This window comes from Pelodiscus sinensis, chromosome 2 (assembly GCF_049634645.1).
Source record: "Pelodiscus sinensis isolate JC-2024 chromosome 2, ASM4963464v1, whole genome shotgun sequence".
Classification (NCBI taxonomy): domain Eukaryota; kingdom Metazoa; phylum Chordata; order Testudines; family Trionychidae; genus Pelodiscus; species Pelodiscus sinensis.
The window spans coordinates 115,381,164-115,398,252 of NC_134712.1; the positions used below are offsets into that span (position 1 = coordinate 115,381,164).

Here is a 17,089-nt window from a genome sequence, read left to right on the forward strand (position 1 = left end):
GAGTCTCCTAGAACAGCGTTTCCCAAAGTGTGGTCCGCGGGCCAGTATCAGTCCTTAGAAAAAAAAATACTGGTCCTTAGAAAAATGATCATGCATGCTCCTATTAATTAGTGTGACAGGGTAACGGCAGCATGGCCCTCTTGGTAGATAGCCTGCTGCTGTGGCATCTCTGCTGGGCATGCTCCCAGCGGTGGGGCTAAATCCGGCGGATGCTAGAATCCAACGCAGAATGCCCAGCATAGCTGGGGGAGCTGGCGCCGGCCAATAAAGCGGTTGGGATTGGGGCCGGGGGGAGGGGTGGCAGAACAACCTGCTGGACAGGTAGGGCCAGTGACACAATTATTTGCATATTCATCATTTGCTTAATGAATATGCAAATATGAAAATATATGTTACCAGTCCTCCAAAAGCTTGTGAATGGGTTAACTGGTCCCAGTATCAAAAAGATTGGGAACCACTATCCTAGAAGATCCCCAACTTGCTAGGAGGAAACTTCACGGGAGCAAATTGAGAGACTCAAAATTAGTGGCCACTTTTTGAAAATGTGGGACCAGGTGATTTGCCCAAGGTCACAGCAAGCCAGTGTCAGAGACAAGGACAAAACTCTGAAGTCTTAACTCACTGTTTTATTCTCTAACCACTAGGCAGCAAACGTAAGCAACAAAACAAGACTTGAGGTGAAATCAGTTACTTTACAACACATTTCATGTTACTGTTTTAAACACAAACTAAACAAACTATTATTAATTATAGAGTCCTTTGCTTACCCTGGCTCCATATTACAGCTCTGTAATTACTACATTAGTAACTGACCACTTCTCCTGATATTGTGATTCTATGACCAACAAGCCATCAATCTGGTGATATAGTTAAAGGCATATATCCCCAGATTCCCACCTCTTCCCCCTTACACTTTCAATACTGTGCATCTGTAAAGCAGTGCAAATCTGTCATACATTTTATAAGTAAACACGATCATTTCTACACAATTCATTGTAGAATTTATCAAAGTGAAAATTATTCCATATTTTTTACATTATGAATAGAGCAGTTGGAGAAAATATTTGGTCAGTATTTCTGGGGTCGTTGACACAAATTTGAGGCTCCTTATCAAATCTTTAAATTTCCCCCCAATCTTCTGCCATGTCATCTGGTAGATTTACTTCCACCAGGAGAGTGGGGATGAGTAATGGAGGATTTGTGAAATGTTAAAACAGGAGCATATGCTTGGCTGAGTGGGGAGCTAACAATGGATAAGTCTATGTTGTGTTCCAACTAATGCTTACATACAAAAAAAAAAAAAAAAAAAAAAAAAAAGCTGATAACCTAGGGGGCTAAGCTATCATCATCACAGAGACCTCTCTGAGCCCAAATCAACTCTACACCTCTACATTACACAGCACAGGTATTAAATCTCACACTAGCATTTCTACTTTTCCTTGATGTGGTCAGTCTCCATGATGCAAGGGCCTCACGTCTAGAGGCTTGGGCAGCTATAGGTGCTGCCATTAACAAGACGCAGATACAGCCTGCTAATGGCTGAAAATAGGAAAAGCTGGCCTTTTCACCTAAGCAAGAATCAACCGTTAATCATGTCAAAACTGGAAAAAGACGTGGGTAGAATAAAAAAAAGGTAATACATCCTCTACTACTATGCTGCAGTTTTCAATGGCAGAATGACATAGTCCCATATAACACATTTGCCCCCAATTTGATCAATCCTCTGAAAAACAAAGATTTAAGGTTCTCTCTACATGTAGGTCACTTGATCCCTCCCATTCACCTGACTATGCAAAATGAGGTCATTTCTACACAAATGCATACTGACAAAATTGTAATTGAATGTGAACTATTCATATTATTTCTAGGTTAAACAAATTATCTGTTATTTCAACATCTTTGTAAATGAAAAAAGTCATGGAAGCTTTATGATTAATTTGCTAAAACAGAAAATAACTGAAAATCACAAATTAATAATTGGATTATATATTTTGCATAAACTATAATAACTTAATTCATTCAGGAAAGCAGCATATGCTCAAGACTGATCATGTTCTCAACCTACTGATCTCTGGCATCCTCTCTAGGATATGTGGTACGTTTCTGGTAAATCCACAAAATGTCTGAATTATCTCTTTAAAATGTGTGCATATGTAAAAAACAGTGATCAGTTGCAGCAAATCTAGCAAGCATATCATCCATTGTGGTTCACAATGCCAGGTTCAGATTATATACTGGCTGTGACATGGGAACCTGACTGCAGAATTCCAGATGACAATGGATCTATAAATTTAAATTGTGACAAAACTATTTGGCTATGAGTTTTGCCGCAAGAGCCTATGCAAATGAAGTACAGATTAGCATTTTCCTGTGATTCATTTGCATACTCTTTCGTTCCATTTTTGCACAAAAACAGGCAGTGTGGCCCTGGCTGTTTTGTGCAAAACTCCCTTATGCCTCTCTGGGACAATTAAGACCTGGGGGTGGGGGAGCGCCCGAAGCCTTCTCTGCTTTGCCCCCATTCAGTGAGCAGTGGGTGGGCAGAGTGGAGAAGGCTTCAGGAGCTTCCTAGCCCCCATACCCTAATTGGCTTTGGGGCGGGGGAGTAGCAGAGCCTCCACGGGCCAGATTCACCTGCTTGGCAGGCCGAATCTAGCCCACGGAGGCCCCTTTGCCCACCCCTGATCTAGACCATCTCTGACAGATGTCTATCCAACCTGCTCTTAAATATCTCCAGTGATGGAGATTCCACAGCCTCCCACAGCAAATGTGTCAATGTTTTGTCCTGGCTGATTTTTCTGGTCCAAAACCACACAAACAAATCCTATTCCCCAACCTCCTTTTACAGTCTCTTACTTAATAATAAAAAAAGCACAAACAAAAGAACAACTGAAAATAAAATTTAGGACAAAAATAGGTGATTGAAAAGCATTATCTTGTCTCTGGATTATAACACTGAGAAGAGCAGAGGAATCTGATGATACAAAGATTTTCTGGTCCTTCCTGCCCCCCTCTGCCCCCGCACCATCCTTCAGTGTTTACTGGTGATACAAGAGGAGAAACAAAGGGAACCAAGCATCCATTCTTATTTACCTAATAGCCCCCTCAGCCTTTAGCACGTTATACTTAAGAGCTTTGCGGGGCCTACGACTTGTTTCTTTCACCAACAGATGTCGGTGCAGTAAAAGATGCTGCCTCCCCACACTGCGGCTCTACCTGCATACGGGCACTCGGCTCCTCAGAGGCATGTCGCTGACACTGCTTTTTACACACAGGCAATCGGTCCTCGTCGTGCCAGTTCTCACGTTTCAATGTAGCTGGAGCTTTTTAGACGGTTATACCCCGGGCCTTGGGAAGGCTGCAGAGACCGTGCCGTGCTGCGCCGCTCGCTGCCATGGGGGGGGGGGGGGGGGGGAGAGCAGGGAGCTGCTTCTTACCCCGCTTGCTCTGCACGGGCGGGGCTGGGGGAGCAGGAGGCGCTCGATGCCCTCAAGCTGCGACAAGCCCCCTCCCTGCTGCTGAGGCTGCAACCCCCCCCCCCCTCCCGGGATGGGGCTCGCGCAGCCCCCGCCCAGCAGACAATGCAGCCCCGCATTACCATGCCCCGCCCCGGCTCCCGCATTACGTCACCCGCCGGAGCGGGGCTGCGGGCAGCCCGGGAGTGAATGAGGGGGCGGGGCCCAGGCGCGAGGGGGCGGGGCCAGCGAACCCCGCTATAAAAGCGGGCGGCGGGGCGGCGGCTCGGGGTTCGCAGCTGCAGGTGCCGGAGCGAGGCAGGGCGCGGGCAGCCGGAGGCAGAGGGTGTTTGTTGCCGCGACTCGGGCGCCATGCGGGAGATCGTGCACATCCAGGCTGGCCAGTGCGGGAACCAGATCGGGGCCAAGGTAGAGAGCGGGGGGCCGGCGCTGTGGCCCCTGTCACGGCGCAGAGGCGAGATCGCCACGGGGCGCTGCTGGAGGCTGGGCACACTGGACGCTGAAAACATCATGGGGGGGGGTGACTTTCTGTGGCTCAAACACCTGCTTCAGCTTCCCGTCCCGGCTGCGGCGCCTCGGCACAAACCTCATGGCGCTAGAGGGGAGATGGGCTGCTGTCGGGACGGGGGGGGGGGGTCATGCTGCGACAGCCCGATATCCGTGCTCTGAATTCACAATGGCTCTCCTCGCCTTGCTGATGCAGCTGCCGCGCCCCTGTGCGCAGGGATGCCACCCGGGCTTGCAGCAGAGATGCTTCCAGTGCGTCACAGCTCTTGTGGGCTCTTTCTGCCTCTAGCTACGTCCCCAACGGGGAAACAGCTGGGTTTCCTTTAGTATCTAGCAACCTACATCAATTTGAAGGCTACATCTGGTTAGAGAGACTGTAATTCTTGACCCCTGTGGGAACCTTTCAGGAAGCAGTACAATTTTGTTACTGTATCTGATCTATACCTTTGCTGTTGGACACTGCAGTTTGGTGGTGGTTTTCCTCAGTCCAGCTATACCAATTCTCACTTGCTTCTGTGATGTGTGTATAAATATCTGTTTGTCTCCCCAAGGTGCAGTTATTGGTTAGCGTACTCCATTGGCTGGGCAGGGGTAGGTTTGTGGAGCTAGAAAAGACATGTTGGATCCCTCCTGACACCATAATGCAATTACTCAGTGCTTTTTTCCTAAACCCCTATTTCAGTTCTGGGAAGTCATCAGTGATGAGCATGGCATTGACCCAACTGGCAGCTACCATGGAGACAGTGACTTGCAGTTAGAAAGGATCAATGTTTACTACAATGAAGCTGCTGGTAATTATACACCATTTGTTTCTTCAGCCCTTTGTAATTTTGCTAAGTAAACTAAAACAAAAAACAGGTGTAGAGGTGTACCACTCATTATAACTGGAACTGCTAGTGTAAAGGAATTTGCTATTGACCATGGAAGCTTTGTTAAAGGGCTGAGTCTTTCCAAGATGGCTCTACTGAAAATTCTTTCCCTTTTGTCAGTGCGCAGTCTCTCCTGGGAGCTGGGTTGCTTTGAGCAGCCTCAAAAGCAGCGAGTTGACTGTGTCTGTAACGCTGTTTTTCTTCCTCCTATAGGTAATAAATATGTGCCCCGGGCAATCCTTGTTGATTTGGAGCCTGGTACAATGGACTCTGTCAGATCTGGACCCTTTGGTCAGATCTTCAGACCTGACAACTTCGTTTTTGGTATGTAGCTTTACATACAGCTGCAGCTACTGCAGTCTGGCTTGCGATGACCCAATTAAATACCCCATAATGCTCTTTGTACTAATAACATTTTTTGTATATATTCGAGTGCACCCTTCCTGATTTTTTTTTGGGGGGGGGGGGCGGGGGGGTTTGCATGAAACTTGTATGGATTAATTCAGCTTGTTAACTTGCAGATTTGAAAAACACAAATTGAACCATGCTATAAACAATAGTCAGCTGATCATTGTAAATCTATTTTAGGTCTGTAAAATTATCCTCTGTCCACTATCTAGAATGTAATAGTTCTCATCACTTGGACTCCATATCATGTTCTAGTGACTAAATCAGCATCTTTCCACTCTGCCTTCTAGGTCAGAGTGGTGCTGGAAACAACTGGGCAAAAGGCCACTACACAGAGGGAGCTGAGCTAGTGGACTCTGTCCTGGATGTGGTAAGAAAGGAATCGGAAAGCTGTGACTGTCTACAGGGTTTCCAGCTGACCCATTCTCTAGGTGGTGGCACAGGGTCTGGGATGGGAACTCTCCTCATCAGCAAAATTAGAGAGGAGTACCCAGACAGAATCATGAACACCTTCAGTGTAATGCCATCTCCAAAGGTGTCAGACACAGTGGTTGAACCCTACAATGCCACCCTTTCTGTCCACCAGTTGGTGGAGAATACGGATGAAACCTACTGTATTGACAATGAAGCCTTGTATGACATTTGCTTCCGCACGCTGAAACTCACAACCCCTACCTACGGGGACCTCAACCACCTGGTCTCCGCCACCATGAGTGGCGTGACCACCTGTCTCCGGTTCCCCGGACAGCTGAATGCCGATCTCCGCAAGCTGGCAGTCAATATGGTGCCTTTCCCTCGACTGCACTTCTTCATGCCAGGGTTTGCCCCGCTAACTAGCCGGGGCAGCCAGCAGTACCGTGCCCTGACGGTGCCAGAGCTGACGCAGCAGATGTTCGATTCTAAAAACATGATGGCAGCCTGCGATCCCCGCCATGGCCGCTACCTGACTGTGGCGGCGATATTCCGTGGCCGAATGTCCATGAAGGAGGTGGACGAGCAGATGCTCAATGTCCAGAACAAAAACAGCAGCTACTTTGTGGAATGGATCCCCAACAATGTCAAGACGGCTGTCTGTGACATCCCCCCTCGTGGCCTCAAAATGTCCGCCACTTTCATTGGGAACAGCACAGCCATTCAGGAGCTGTTCAAGAGAATCTCTGAGCAGTTCACTGCCATGTTCCGGCGTAAGGCTTTCTTGCACTGGTACACTGGCGAGGGCATGGATGAGATGGAGTTCACTGAAGCAGAGAGCAACATGAATGACCTGGTCTCAGAATACCAGCAATACCAAGATGCCACTGCTGATGAGCAAGGAGAATTTGAAGAGGAAGGAGAGGAGGATGAGGCATAAGGCAGTTGGTACTAGAAAAACTCTTTTAAAGCAGGCATGTGGTCAGAATGAATTCTGACAGTGGTGATAAAGCATGTTCTTCATTGCAGTGTACTGGATTATCTGTTAAATTTTGTAACCTTAACAAAAATCTCTATGTAATAATTGTGAAGTCAAGTTTATTGATGACTTTGATTTAAGTTTTTAAAACGCATAAAGGCATGTGTTCCAAATATCTTCTGGTTTTTTCTTTAAAACAGGTCTCCTCTTCTCATATATAGCATTCCTTTTTTAATATATATACTTGTATTAACGTCATACTTCATGCTCCTTGATATGGAATTCAGGTACTTGCAACATAACAATCTTGATCAAGTAAAGCACAGATTTAATGCTACTTCACTATTACTCTTGTTAGACAAATTCAGCTCTGCCAGGAGCGTCTCAATTATCAAGCAAGACACAGTAGGTATCTTAATTTACCTCTAGCATAAATGAGATGTCCTTTTACATTTTCTAATAATGGAGAATCAAACTAAATAAAATCAGTATCATAACAGGAATACGGCCTGGACGGGGAATATAATTTAAATACACTAAGATAATCATACATAGACTGTTTAGTACATAATTGAGTTTAACAAATTAAGTCTGTCGTAGGAAATTTTCTACTACTTTGTTGAACTCTTCTGCAAATCGTAAATGTAGATTGTGCTTTCCTTCTGGCATCAGAAACAACCTAAAAAATAAGTAAGTTGTGCATTTAGAATTTTACTTTATGCATATACAACACATAGGGTAACTACGGGACTGTGGTAACCAAGTGCAAAATTTGAAGCAATGCCTGTTCTCTCCCCCCCTCCCCCCACACAAGTTAAAAATTAGTCAAGCTGACTTCTCAAGTTTAATAATTAGCTGAGTAGAAACTTTGATGGTAGACCACCTGTGCCTACAAATCTAAATTCCAGCTTTGGGGAAAACAATTTTGTTTCTGGAACAAAGGAAACCATGTTAGATGAGTGCTAAATGTAAATCTCTGGGAAACCTTGTCAGAAGTCAGATGGTTTTTTTTTTACCTGATGCAGAGGGTTAACCTTCCAGAAGTGGCAACACTGAAGTCCACAGCACTTGTCTTCAGGGAAAAGGGCAAGGTGATGGTCATGAGTCGAAGTGGGTTTTTTTTCCTGCGCAGAGGAGGGAGTAGCTGTGCTGGAGTGGGGGGGAGGAGACTCATGGTGACAGCTGAGAGACACTAAGGGTACAGCTAGACAAGTGTTTTGTCAGAAAAAGGTATGTAAAATGCACTACGCATTTTACATACCTTTTTCCGATTCTTTTGTCAGAAGCTTTTCCGACAGTTGGCCTGTCTAGAGTGGGCCAAATGTTGGACCAAAAAACCCTTTTGGAAGCCCCTTCTTCCTCATAGAACAGGGAATACATGGGCTTCCGAAAGTGTGTGCTCTTCCTCAAAAAAAAAAAAAAAAGGCAGAAGAGCAAATGTGTTCCCTAGATGTGGTGGAGGGTTTTTTTGGGTTACCTCTGGTAGCCCAAAAACCCCTTGCAGTCTAGCCATACCCTTAGGCTGCGTCTAGACTCGCATGATTTTGTGTAAAAGCAACTTATTTTGCACAATCTTGCTGCCTGTCTACACTGGCTGTGAGTATTTGCACAAGAACACTGACTTTGTAATGTACAAAATCAGTGGTTCTTGCGCAAACACTGATGCTCCCGCTCAGGGATAAGCCCTCTTGCACAAGTATTCTTTAGACAAACATTAATTTCTTGCGCAAGAAAGCGCTGATAGCCAAGACAGCATCTACACTGGCCTGGATGCTTTTGCACAAAAGCAAATCTTTTGCGCAAAGGCACATGCTAGTATAGATGCTCTCTTGCGCAAATACTTTAACGGAAAAACTTTTAAGAGTATTTGTGCAAAATCATGCCAGTCTTGATGCAGTCTTAGTGTAATAGCTAAGGGGCTTGGATTGGGTATTAAGTATTGCTAAAGAAGTAGATTAAAAACAATGCCTCCAATATTGAATTATTCTAAAGAGAATCTAGTGTGCATGAACCTGCAGTCAAGCTGTAATTTGACCTTATAAAAACAATGTTTCTGGAATGGCTTAAAGCTGTAGGCTTTTACAGTCCTGACTGCCAAGCCATGTTCAGAGGGGTACACTGAGAAGTGAAGGTGACTCAACTAGTGTTTTTTTTAAAAGGGGATGTCAGTTTGATAAAACATCATGAGCTTGGTTTTAATCAAATAAAAGTGCCTTAGTTTGCTGTAATGTGGAAATAAGTCACAGATATGTAAGGCTAAGTTAGTCCTGGGAGAATCCACATAAGATGATGGTAAACTCCTAACTTGTATGCATTGACTTCCCCTGTTTTAGGGTACATCTATGCTGCACTGCTATTTTGGGATATTTCAGTTATCCCAGAATATCTATGCTACATCTTTTTGAAATATAATTGCTCACTATTCTGACACTCAAGGTTTACAGGGATGTTTTGGGATAGTGGTTTATTTTGAATTTTTGCACCAAATTACAAAATAGCTTATTCCGAGCTAAGGCTGCAGAGCAGATGCACCGTTAGTTGTCACCTTCCCCTGTAAGCTTGGCTATAGTAGTGTGTAATGACCAAACTGCCATCTGGCATGAGTCCCATACCTGGAAGAACTTCTTCATGGTCATCCCCAGATAGAAAGTGGGGATATACCCTTCAAAACATAGATTGCCTATTCCTAAATCCAGCTTTGCTCATCTTATACACGAGACACCTCAAACTAATCTTGTATAGTATGCTAGCATGCTCCTCATTAAAAGACTGGGATCTCCACCTCCTTTCTCAAAGTACTAAACTATGTCAGGTAAGCAGTTTTGGAACTACAAGAACAGAAAACACTCACTAATTTCAGTGCTGTGCTACAAAAATTACTATATGTAAAACTAGCTCAGGTTCTGGAATAGAGACTCCAGTATTTGCTCAAGAAGCAGTTAGGGGAGGTGTTTAACAAAATTCTACTACAATATTGCCATGTTCCTTCTATCTCTAATTTCAATGGAAAGACTCTAAGCAGTGATGATAAAAGCACCACATGATGCCCATTATTTTGTCTTGGGGGAGGGGTGGAGAATGGTATTTTTTTTACCTCTTCTGTACTTTTTTACCTCCTTGTGGCTACTATATTTTCTCTGAGGAACACCCACCAATCTGTGTCTTCAAAGACAAAGCACATAACACTGGAAGTGCATTGGCTTTATTACTGATTAACACACAATTACTTTCAAGACATTTTTGCCATAAGCAAGGAAAGCTTACTATGTTGTACCAGTGAAGAAAAACCAGACTGCAAAGCAGAAAATCACCATTAAGAATGAGAGCCTGTCCTTAAGGTACTCCATTGTGATGAGGCAATAGTTCTCAACCTTATTCATACCACCCTTTCCAACAATGTGTGTGTGTAACCCTGACATGAGTTCATGGAGTCCAGGTTGTGAATTTGTGCTAAAGTACTCCCCTGCACATTGTGTAGAACATAGCAGCAGCCAATAGGAGCTGGGGGAAGAAGGGAAGGGAAGGGATGTGCCTGCCCAAAAATGGCTGCACACAACCACCTGTCCCACCCAGAGCTGTGCCTGATAGGTTTCCCCCCCCCCATCTTCTGGCCCCTCCTGCTGAGACCCTTATCCCACTTCCCACTAGCCCTCTCCCACATACTGAACCCCCCCTAATTGTTGGCCCACCTCAGAGCCTCAGGAGGCCCCCAAAAATCTACCTGCCCCCCAAAGAATTAATCCAGCCTGGGGGGGGGAAGCCCTTCCCCATAGGGCTGGAGTGCAAGCGTAACCTTGAGGCCCCAAGATGCATGAGTGAGGTGAGTGTGTCTCTTTTTTCCTGCCTATCAATGCTACCTAGCTGAGTTTTCTGAGGGTCATTGGCCCCTAACGCCAAAAAGGGTTCTCACCCCTAATCTAGATTGTTCCTGATAAAAACTTTATGTGAAAGACACTGGAGCAAAATAGTTGGCTGTCACTTAATGATTATTTAGAGGGCAGAGCCCAATAGTAAAATCCCAGTAAATGTATAGATAGAGCAGCTATGACTTTAGCATTCAGTACTACTTCATACAAGTAGGATTTCTGCTCCAGCCCTAGTATGTGTGTTTCATTAGCTCTGCTGAAAGGAGATATGACAAGAAGGAGCACAGTGGCAATAATTCAGATGGGTGGAAGTGGTCTTAATTTCTTGGTTTCACTTTAGAATTAATAGATTCCAAGGTGAGAGGGGACCGTGGTATATAAAAAAGGCCATAGACATTCCTCAAAACTAATTCCTAGAACAGCTTTCTATTAAAAATAAAAATTCAGTATAGATTTAAAAAGTCGCTAGTGATAGACAATCCACTGCAATCCCTGGTACACTGTTTAAAAGGTTACATGCCCATCACTGTTAAAAATTTACACTTCTATTTCCAGTCTAAATCTGTCTAGCTTCAACTTCCAGGCAGTGAGTCATGCCATACCTTTTTCTGCTAGACTTAGCAGCCCATTATTAAATAGTTGTTCCTCTGGTATGTATTTGTAATAAAGTAACCTTAATCTTCCCTTTGAGCTTCTTGAGTCGATTCAGCTTAAACAATCTCACTGTAAGGCATGTTTACTGATCATTTAATCATTCTTATGGCTCTTCTCTGAACTCTCTCTAATTTATCAATGTCCTTCGTGAATTGTGGGCTCTAGAACGGGATACAGCATTCCAGCAGTGATTACAACAGTGCTAAACAGAAGTAAAATAATCTCTCTATTCCCACCAAAGAGTTCCCTATTTATGCATTCAAGGATAGCGTTAGTCCTTTTGGCCTAATTAGTCCTTTTGTTATACTGTGAGCCCATCAACTGTTTATCCACTCCTCAAAACTCTCTTTCAAAGTGACTGCTTCCCAGGATGAAGTCTCCATCTTGTAAGTATGGCCTAATTTCTTTGTTCCTAGATGTATACGTTTTCCTTTAGCCACATTTAAATAAATGTTTTTTGCATGTGCCCAGTCATGTCAGTGACCTGTCCTCTTCTTTATTTACCCACTCTCCCAAACCTTGTATCCTCTGCAAACTCTGTCAATAGTGATTTTGTTTTCTTCCAGGTTACTGATAAGGTTTTTAATAGCAGAGGGCCAAGAATTAAACCCTGTGAGATGCACTAGAAACACACATGCTGGATGAGTCCCCATTCACAGCTATTTTGAAACCTAGCAGTTAGCCAGCTTTTAATCTGTTTAGCTCCTCACTCCTTTTAAAAAGAGCACTATGATGTAAAAAGGGTAGTCTACACTGCTCTCAATGTATTATTCTGGGGGCTTTGAACATCTCCATCAATGCCTGAGAAATGCTGTCCAAAGATGTCCCATATTGTGTGTTCACTTCTTCCCTTCTCCAAAAGGTGTTTCAAAACTGTGTAGCTGAAGGTATGACTCACCGGGACTCTTTGATGTGTTTGTGAAGATATTCTGCATGAAACTGTGGTACCAAAGGGTCTTTCCCACCATGTATTATAAATGTTGGACACTTTATATGAGGCAGTAAATGTTGACAAATGTTACCTGAAAAACACATGTAAAGTTTTTTATTTTAAAATATGAATGATTAAAACAGAAAAACTTGTTAGACAATAGTAACTTCTATTGTATCTCTTACAATTAGCACCTATTATCATGTTCACTGTAATCGCCCTACCACAGAGGGATAAGCAAGTACCAAACCTATGCTGTCTAGCTCCAGTGCAAAACTCCCCTGTCTGAAAGATTTACTGCTCTTATTTGTCCCTTTTCTGGATTCCCTTCATTGATATGTTGATGCATAACTGGCTCTCGGAGCTAACTGCCTTTCACAGATGACCTAGTGAAAACTGGATCAGATCCTCCAAAATGCTGATGGCTGAGTGCCGCCAACAAAAGGACTGACTACAACTCATTATGATGCTTCTCTGTTGGGAGAAATTATACCACTAGCTGGCTGACATCTCTCTTACAAGTTTGTTTCTGGATTTGAAAAAATAAAGTGTAAGGAAACATCTTACCTACAGTCAATTCAGAGCCACAGTCAGGGATTTAGAATTTTAGTTATAAGGACTAAATGAAAATGCACATAAGGAAGTCTTGGGCTCTTTCCCTTGTATGCACCCTATATACTGTATATATTGTTTGCATTCAGCAATTTAAAAGCAAATTTGCTATGAATTAAAACACAAAACTGCTGTTTAGTATTCAGGGTCCCTTCTTGCTTTTCAAAGTTCTCTTATAAGAGGAGAGTTATTCCCAAAGATTTTTAAGTGCCAAACTTAAAAATAACAGTTGTCATTGAATTGCAAATGACTAATCTTAGCTGACTAATCTTTGATTGCATTATATGCATTAAATATGCTTTGTTGAATCTGAACTACAAAACTTTGAAAACCAAACTTCCCATCCACTCCCTCACTTTCAACGCTTCCTGCTTATGTGTAGAAATTATAAACAAATGCTTTTTAGGCTACATCCTCGCTCTAGAGAGGAAAATATTCCCCTGCTGAGAAAGAAGAGGAAAATGAACCTGAAAAGAAACTTTCCAACTACATTTGTTTAAAAATGATATTTTAATAACCTAAACTTGTGGGAAAGCGAAGGCAGAGAAAATTGTCAATTAATCATTTCCAAAAGCTCTTTTCCTCCTGTGCATCACTTAGATTCTGTGAAGTGTCTGCTGTATTCATGAGAGTATTATAGGCCAGCTGACTCATGATGAGGTGTGTGCATGTAGTCCTTTCTTTGTCGGCTGCTAAGAGCAATGTTGAGAGATTTTTATCCATAACTTTTCTGCTGCTGCAATTGCAGGAATCTTACCATCTGCCTTGTCAGCAAACTGAGATATTCCATCCACCCAGGCCTCACATGTTTTTGCAAAGTATTCATGTCCATACATTTCTTCCATTGGTTTCCTGACCTTTTCACTCCATTTTGAAACATCTCGGATAGCTGTGTAAAATGGCATTGAATATATTAGGCCCTCTTCAATAAACAAATAGCATTCACATAAACACTTATGTGCATTTTAAGAGCCAATGACAAATACAAATTTCACATGCTAAATTCTGTTAACGGATTTAAAAAAAAGTTATGGAAGGGTGAAAAATACATTCATTGTACTGTCTATAGCAGAATCCTTTCTGAGTTCAAGACGCAAATACCCGTGTCACTACTGAATGCAAAGGGTGGACAAATCAAGAGATTCTGATCCTACAAGCTGTCTGCCTGCATAAGTTAGGCAAGACAGAGGGAGGACAGCTTGCAAGAAGAGGAAGTATGTACAGTCTCGGGGAGGGAAGGAAGAGTTTTTATCTGGAGTCAATGTTCAAATCATATATATTTTTATAGAAAAAAGGGGTAGGGTATAAATGCCCAGCTTTAGGACAGCTTTCTGGTTTGGCCTCTGAAGGGAAGCTGACACCTGGTTACTCATCACAGTTCAATGGCAGGAAGTCTTTACTAAGACATTCCAGCAGGCTGACATCATGGCACACTTGCCACATTCCTAGAGGAAAACCAGGATTGCCTCACTGCATGTTAGGCACAGCTGTACAAACACTCTGGAATTCTACTTTACTCACTTGTTTGCCAGGTTCAGAAATCTCGTAGCTTGCTCCACCTGTCAATAATGCAAATAAAGCAAATGTCCTCAAGAGTGGCACCTACCCTACTGTCTTGCACTAAAGATGCAGGGCCCCCATGCGGAGAGGGGGGGAAGGGTACATTTTACACTTCAGGGGGCCCAGCCCAAGCAGAAATCCCCATTACCATGAGCAAAAAATAGAGGCTAAATTGTAGATCATGCTTGAGGATGTTTATGGACATTTATTTCCCTGTATCTACTTTCCTGATCTTGTGAGATTTGCTAGAGCCAATCAGAAGCAATGTTAGAGCAGTCTCACCTAGCATTCTGAGCAGTGAGTTCCTGGGCCTGCTGGTCCAGCCCAGGCTCTTGTCTAGAATAGAGAGTGTGAGCATGTGCAGTAGAAATGTAAAAAATGATTAAAAAATGTAACCATGTAATTGTTAAAAAATCCTAGCAGTTACACTCATGGTGAGCTCTGCAGTATAAAGTTTTATACTGCAGAGTCTGCAGCTGAAGGTGACAGCCCTGGCTTCCCGAGAGCAGGGCCAGCAGCCCCTACTGGCCCTGCTCCTGGGAGCCAGTGCGCAACTGAAACAGAAACCAGTAAGTTAATGTTTGTTGGTTAACCATTTAAATGGTTATACGTTTACATGCCTAGTGTGCACTTAATTTAGGGCTAAGTCTATACTTAAAATATTAAAATGCTGCTGCAGTCATGCTTTAAAGAGAAAACGTGGCCATGGCACCAATGCTGAGAGGGTTGTCCCAATGCTTTTCTGTAAACCACCTAAATGAGAAGCACAGATCCCCGCGCTGGGAGCTAGTTTTCACTGGTGCTATAGTGCTGTAACTTACTGCACATGGGGGAGAAGGGTTTCATACCTCTGAGACAGAAAGTTGCACCGCAAAAATTGGCAGTGTAGACATGGCCTAGGACTTGTAATTTGAGACTGAAAAAAGAGAGAAATTTGTGCTCCGCTGTGACGTGGTCTGTCATATCAAGATCAAGAACTACCACTCCCACAGTTCCTTGAGTGTAAGCAGGAGGGAAATACAGCTGGTGTGAGCGGCAAGGTAAAGCACCATACGACAGTGAAAGGCAGTGGTGTTGCTACTTCTGGTAGGATTTGCAGGCCCAAAAATACATGCAAGTAAGTGTCTAATTCATTCACAGTCACCCACTCCCAGACCCCATACTACCATGTGTGATGGTGGTGATAAATACAAATCAAGCAGCCTGAAATGTAAGGAGATAAAAGAAAGGGAACTAAAAGAAGCTAACACACACCAATTTATCTTCCAGTTTTTCAAATCATACAAACCTTTCTGCAGTTAGGCAATATAACAACTAGGGAAGCAGATGAACAAAATCAAGATGAAAATAATTTCAATATAGAGACTGTGTCTGTGGCTCTGGCAATTGATGACAAAGAAAAGCTGCCAGAACATGCATTGTGTAACTCCAATCTAATGCTTCAAGATGGTTGGTTAGTATCACCATTAGCACCACCACATTCAGAAGGTTTACATGCAGCAGCAGATAGTAGTGCTACATTATCTGATTCTTGTCTTTTCAAGGATGCAGGCTTGAGACCTGACAGCATAACAGATTCTAGCCACCATAAAATTGTTCTGTCAGGTGTCCTGACATAGAAAAAATGCAGAAGCTAGCAAAGTCAATGCCAAAAAAAGTTCATGAACATAATTTTTCTGATTTTTTCTCAAAGGTAAGACTTGCAAAATGAAAGAAACGATACCAAGAGGCTGGCTTGCATGGAGTGCTACCAACCAAGCACTGTATTGTTTTCCATATCGGCTATTTCCTAAAAGGAAGAATAAACAACACAGTATGCTGGCAAAAAATGAAGCGTATTCACTAATCGTGAAAAAATGGCTTAAACTATATACTAAATTTCTAGAACACAAAGGGTGTATCTACTCTGCAGGGATTAACTCAAAATAAGCTATGCAAATTGAGCTACATCAATTGTGTATCTTATTTTGAAACAGCTTATTTCGAAATAGGGAGCGTCTACACAGCACTTATTTCGAAATAGACCACTCTTCCTCTGACTTCTCTTGTTCCTCGTGCAATGAGGGTTACAGGAGTCAGAGTGAAAAGTGCTCCAGCTTAACAGTTTTTGACACTATTTCGAAATAACTGCCTGCTGTGTAGATGCAGACTAAGTTATTTTGGAATAGTGCTAGTTATTTCAAAATAGTGTTGCAGTGTAGATTCTGCTTCAGTGTAGTGTCTGCTTCATAAGTATTCTACAGATCTTTCTGAGAATTTTCCTTGTGAATATTGCACCAAAAAACCCAAATCTTCAAGTCTACTTTTGGGAAAGAATATGAACTTATCTTATCGATTATCTTATTATATTACATTTATCACAAACAACTGCAACTAATTTTCTGTGAAGTTTGCATACCCCTTCAGATTTTTTGCACACTTCCAGTCCCTGCAGCAGAAACTGAAAGAAGTTTCAGCTAGGGATGTGAAGGACTAGTCAACTAGTCGCTCCCTCCCGCCCCCTTGCTGCCTCTATCAGGGAGGAGGGAGTACTTCAAAGTGGCAGCATCGTGTGGAGTCTGGGGCCAGACTCAGGGCTCAACATAGCGCTGCCGCTTTGAATCGCTGTGTGCAGCCCAGGGCCAGCTAGGGTGTCCCCAGGCTGCACGTGGCGTTTCAAAGCGGCAGCGCTGCATGAAGCCGGGTGTCGGTGGGGGAGTCCCCAGTTGACCCTGGGCTCCAAGCAGTACTTTTGCCTTTAAAGTGTAGCCACTTCAAAGGTGGAGGTGTCCTATCGACTAATCAAATAGTCGATGCAAAATGCATTGACTATTCGA

At 43.3% G+C, this 17,089-nt stretch overlaps 2 protein-coding genes and 1 long non-coding RNA gene across 8 annotated transcripts in view; 1 reads left to right on the plus strand and 2 right to left on the minus strand.

Annotated features, from left to right (window-relative positions):
- LOC106733050 (uncharacterized) overlaps positions 1–3,670 on the minus strand; it is a 40,152-nt gene extending 36,482 nt beyond the window's left edge. For both annotated transcript variants that reach the window (XR_012901686.1, XR_003087277.2), the window contains exon 1: positions 3,217–3,670. This is a non-coding gene — a long non-coding RNA (uncharacterized LOC106733050). The remainder of the gene's footprint in view (positions 1–3,216) is intronic.
- A 56-nt stretch (positions 3,671–3,726) lies between these two features.
- Positions 3,727–6,825, plus strand: LOC102455457 (tubulin beta-1 chain). Its single transcript, XM_006138819.2, has 4 exons — positions 3,727–3,884; positions 4,666–4,774; positions 5,066–5,176; positions 5,551–6,825. The coding sequence occupies exons 1-4, from the start codon at positions 3,828–3,830 to the stop codon at positions 6,609–6,611; spliced, it is 1,338 nt and encodes a 445-aa protein (XP_006138881.1). The 5' UTR covers positions 3,727–3,827; the 3' UTR covers positions 6,612–6,825.
- BPHL (biphenyl hydrolase like) overlaps positions 6,753–17,089 on the minus strand; it is a 32,568-nt gene continuing 22,231 nt past the window's right edge. Inside the window, exons 5-8 of one of the 5 annotated variants that reach the window (XR_012901681.1) lie at positions 14,235–14,272; positions 13,471–13,602; positions 12,069–12,192; positions 6,753–7,329 (exon numbers count right to left, since the gene is read on the minus strand). Coding sequence is in view for 3 of the 5 variants with exons in the window: in XM_075921329.1 (XP_075777444.1) it covers positions 7,640–7,799; positions 12,069–12,192; positions 13,471–13,602 (416 nt within the window). In the remaining 2 variants the exon portion in view is untranslated. Of the gene's footprint in view, positions 7,330–7,522; positions 7,800–12,067; positions 12,193–13,470; positions 13,603–14,234; positions 14,273–17,089 lie in introns of those variants that run through there. The other 4 variants (XR_012901682.1, XM_075921330.1, XM_075921329.1 and 1 more) reach the window with 4 other exon arrangements.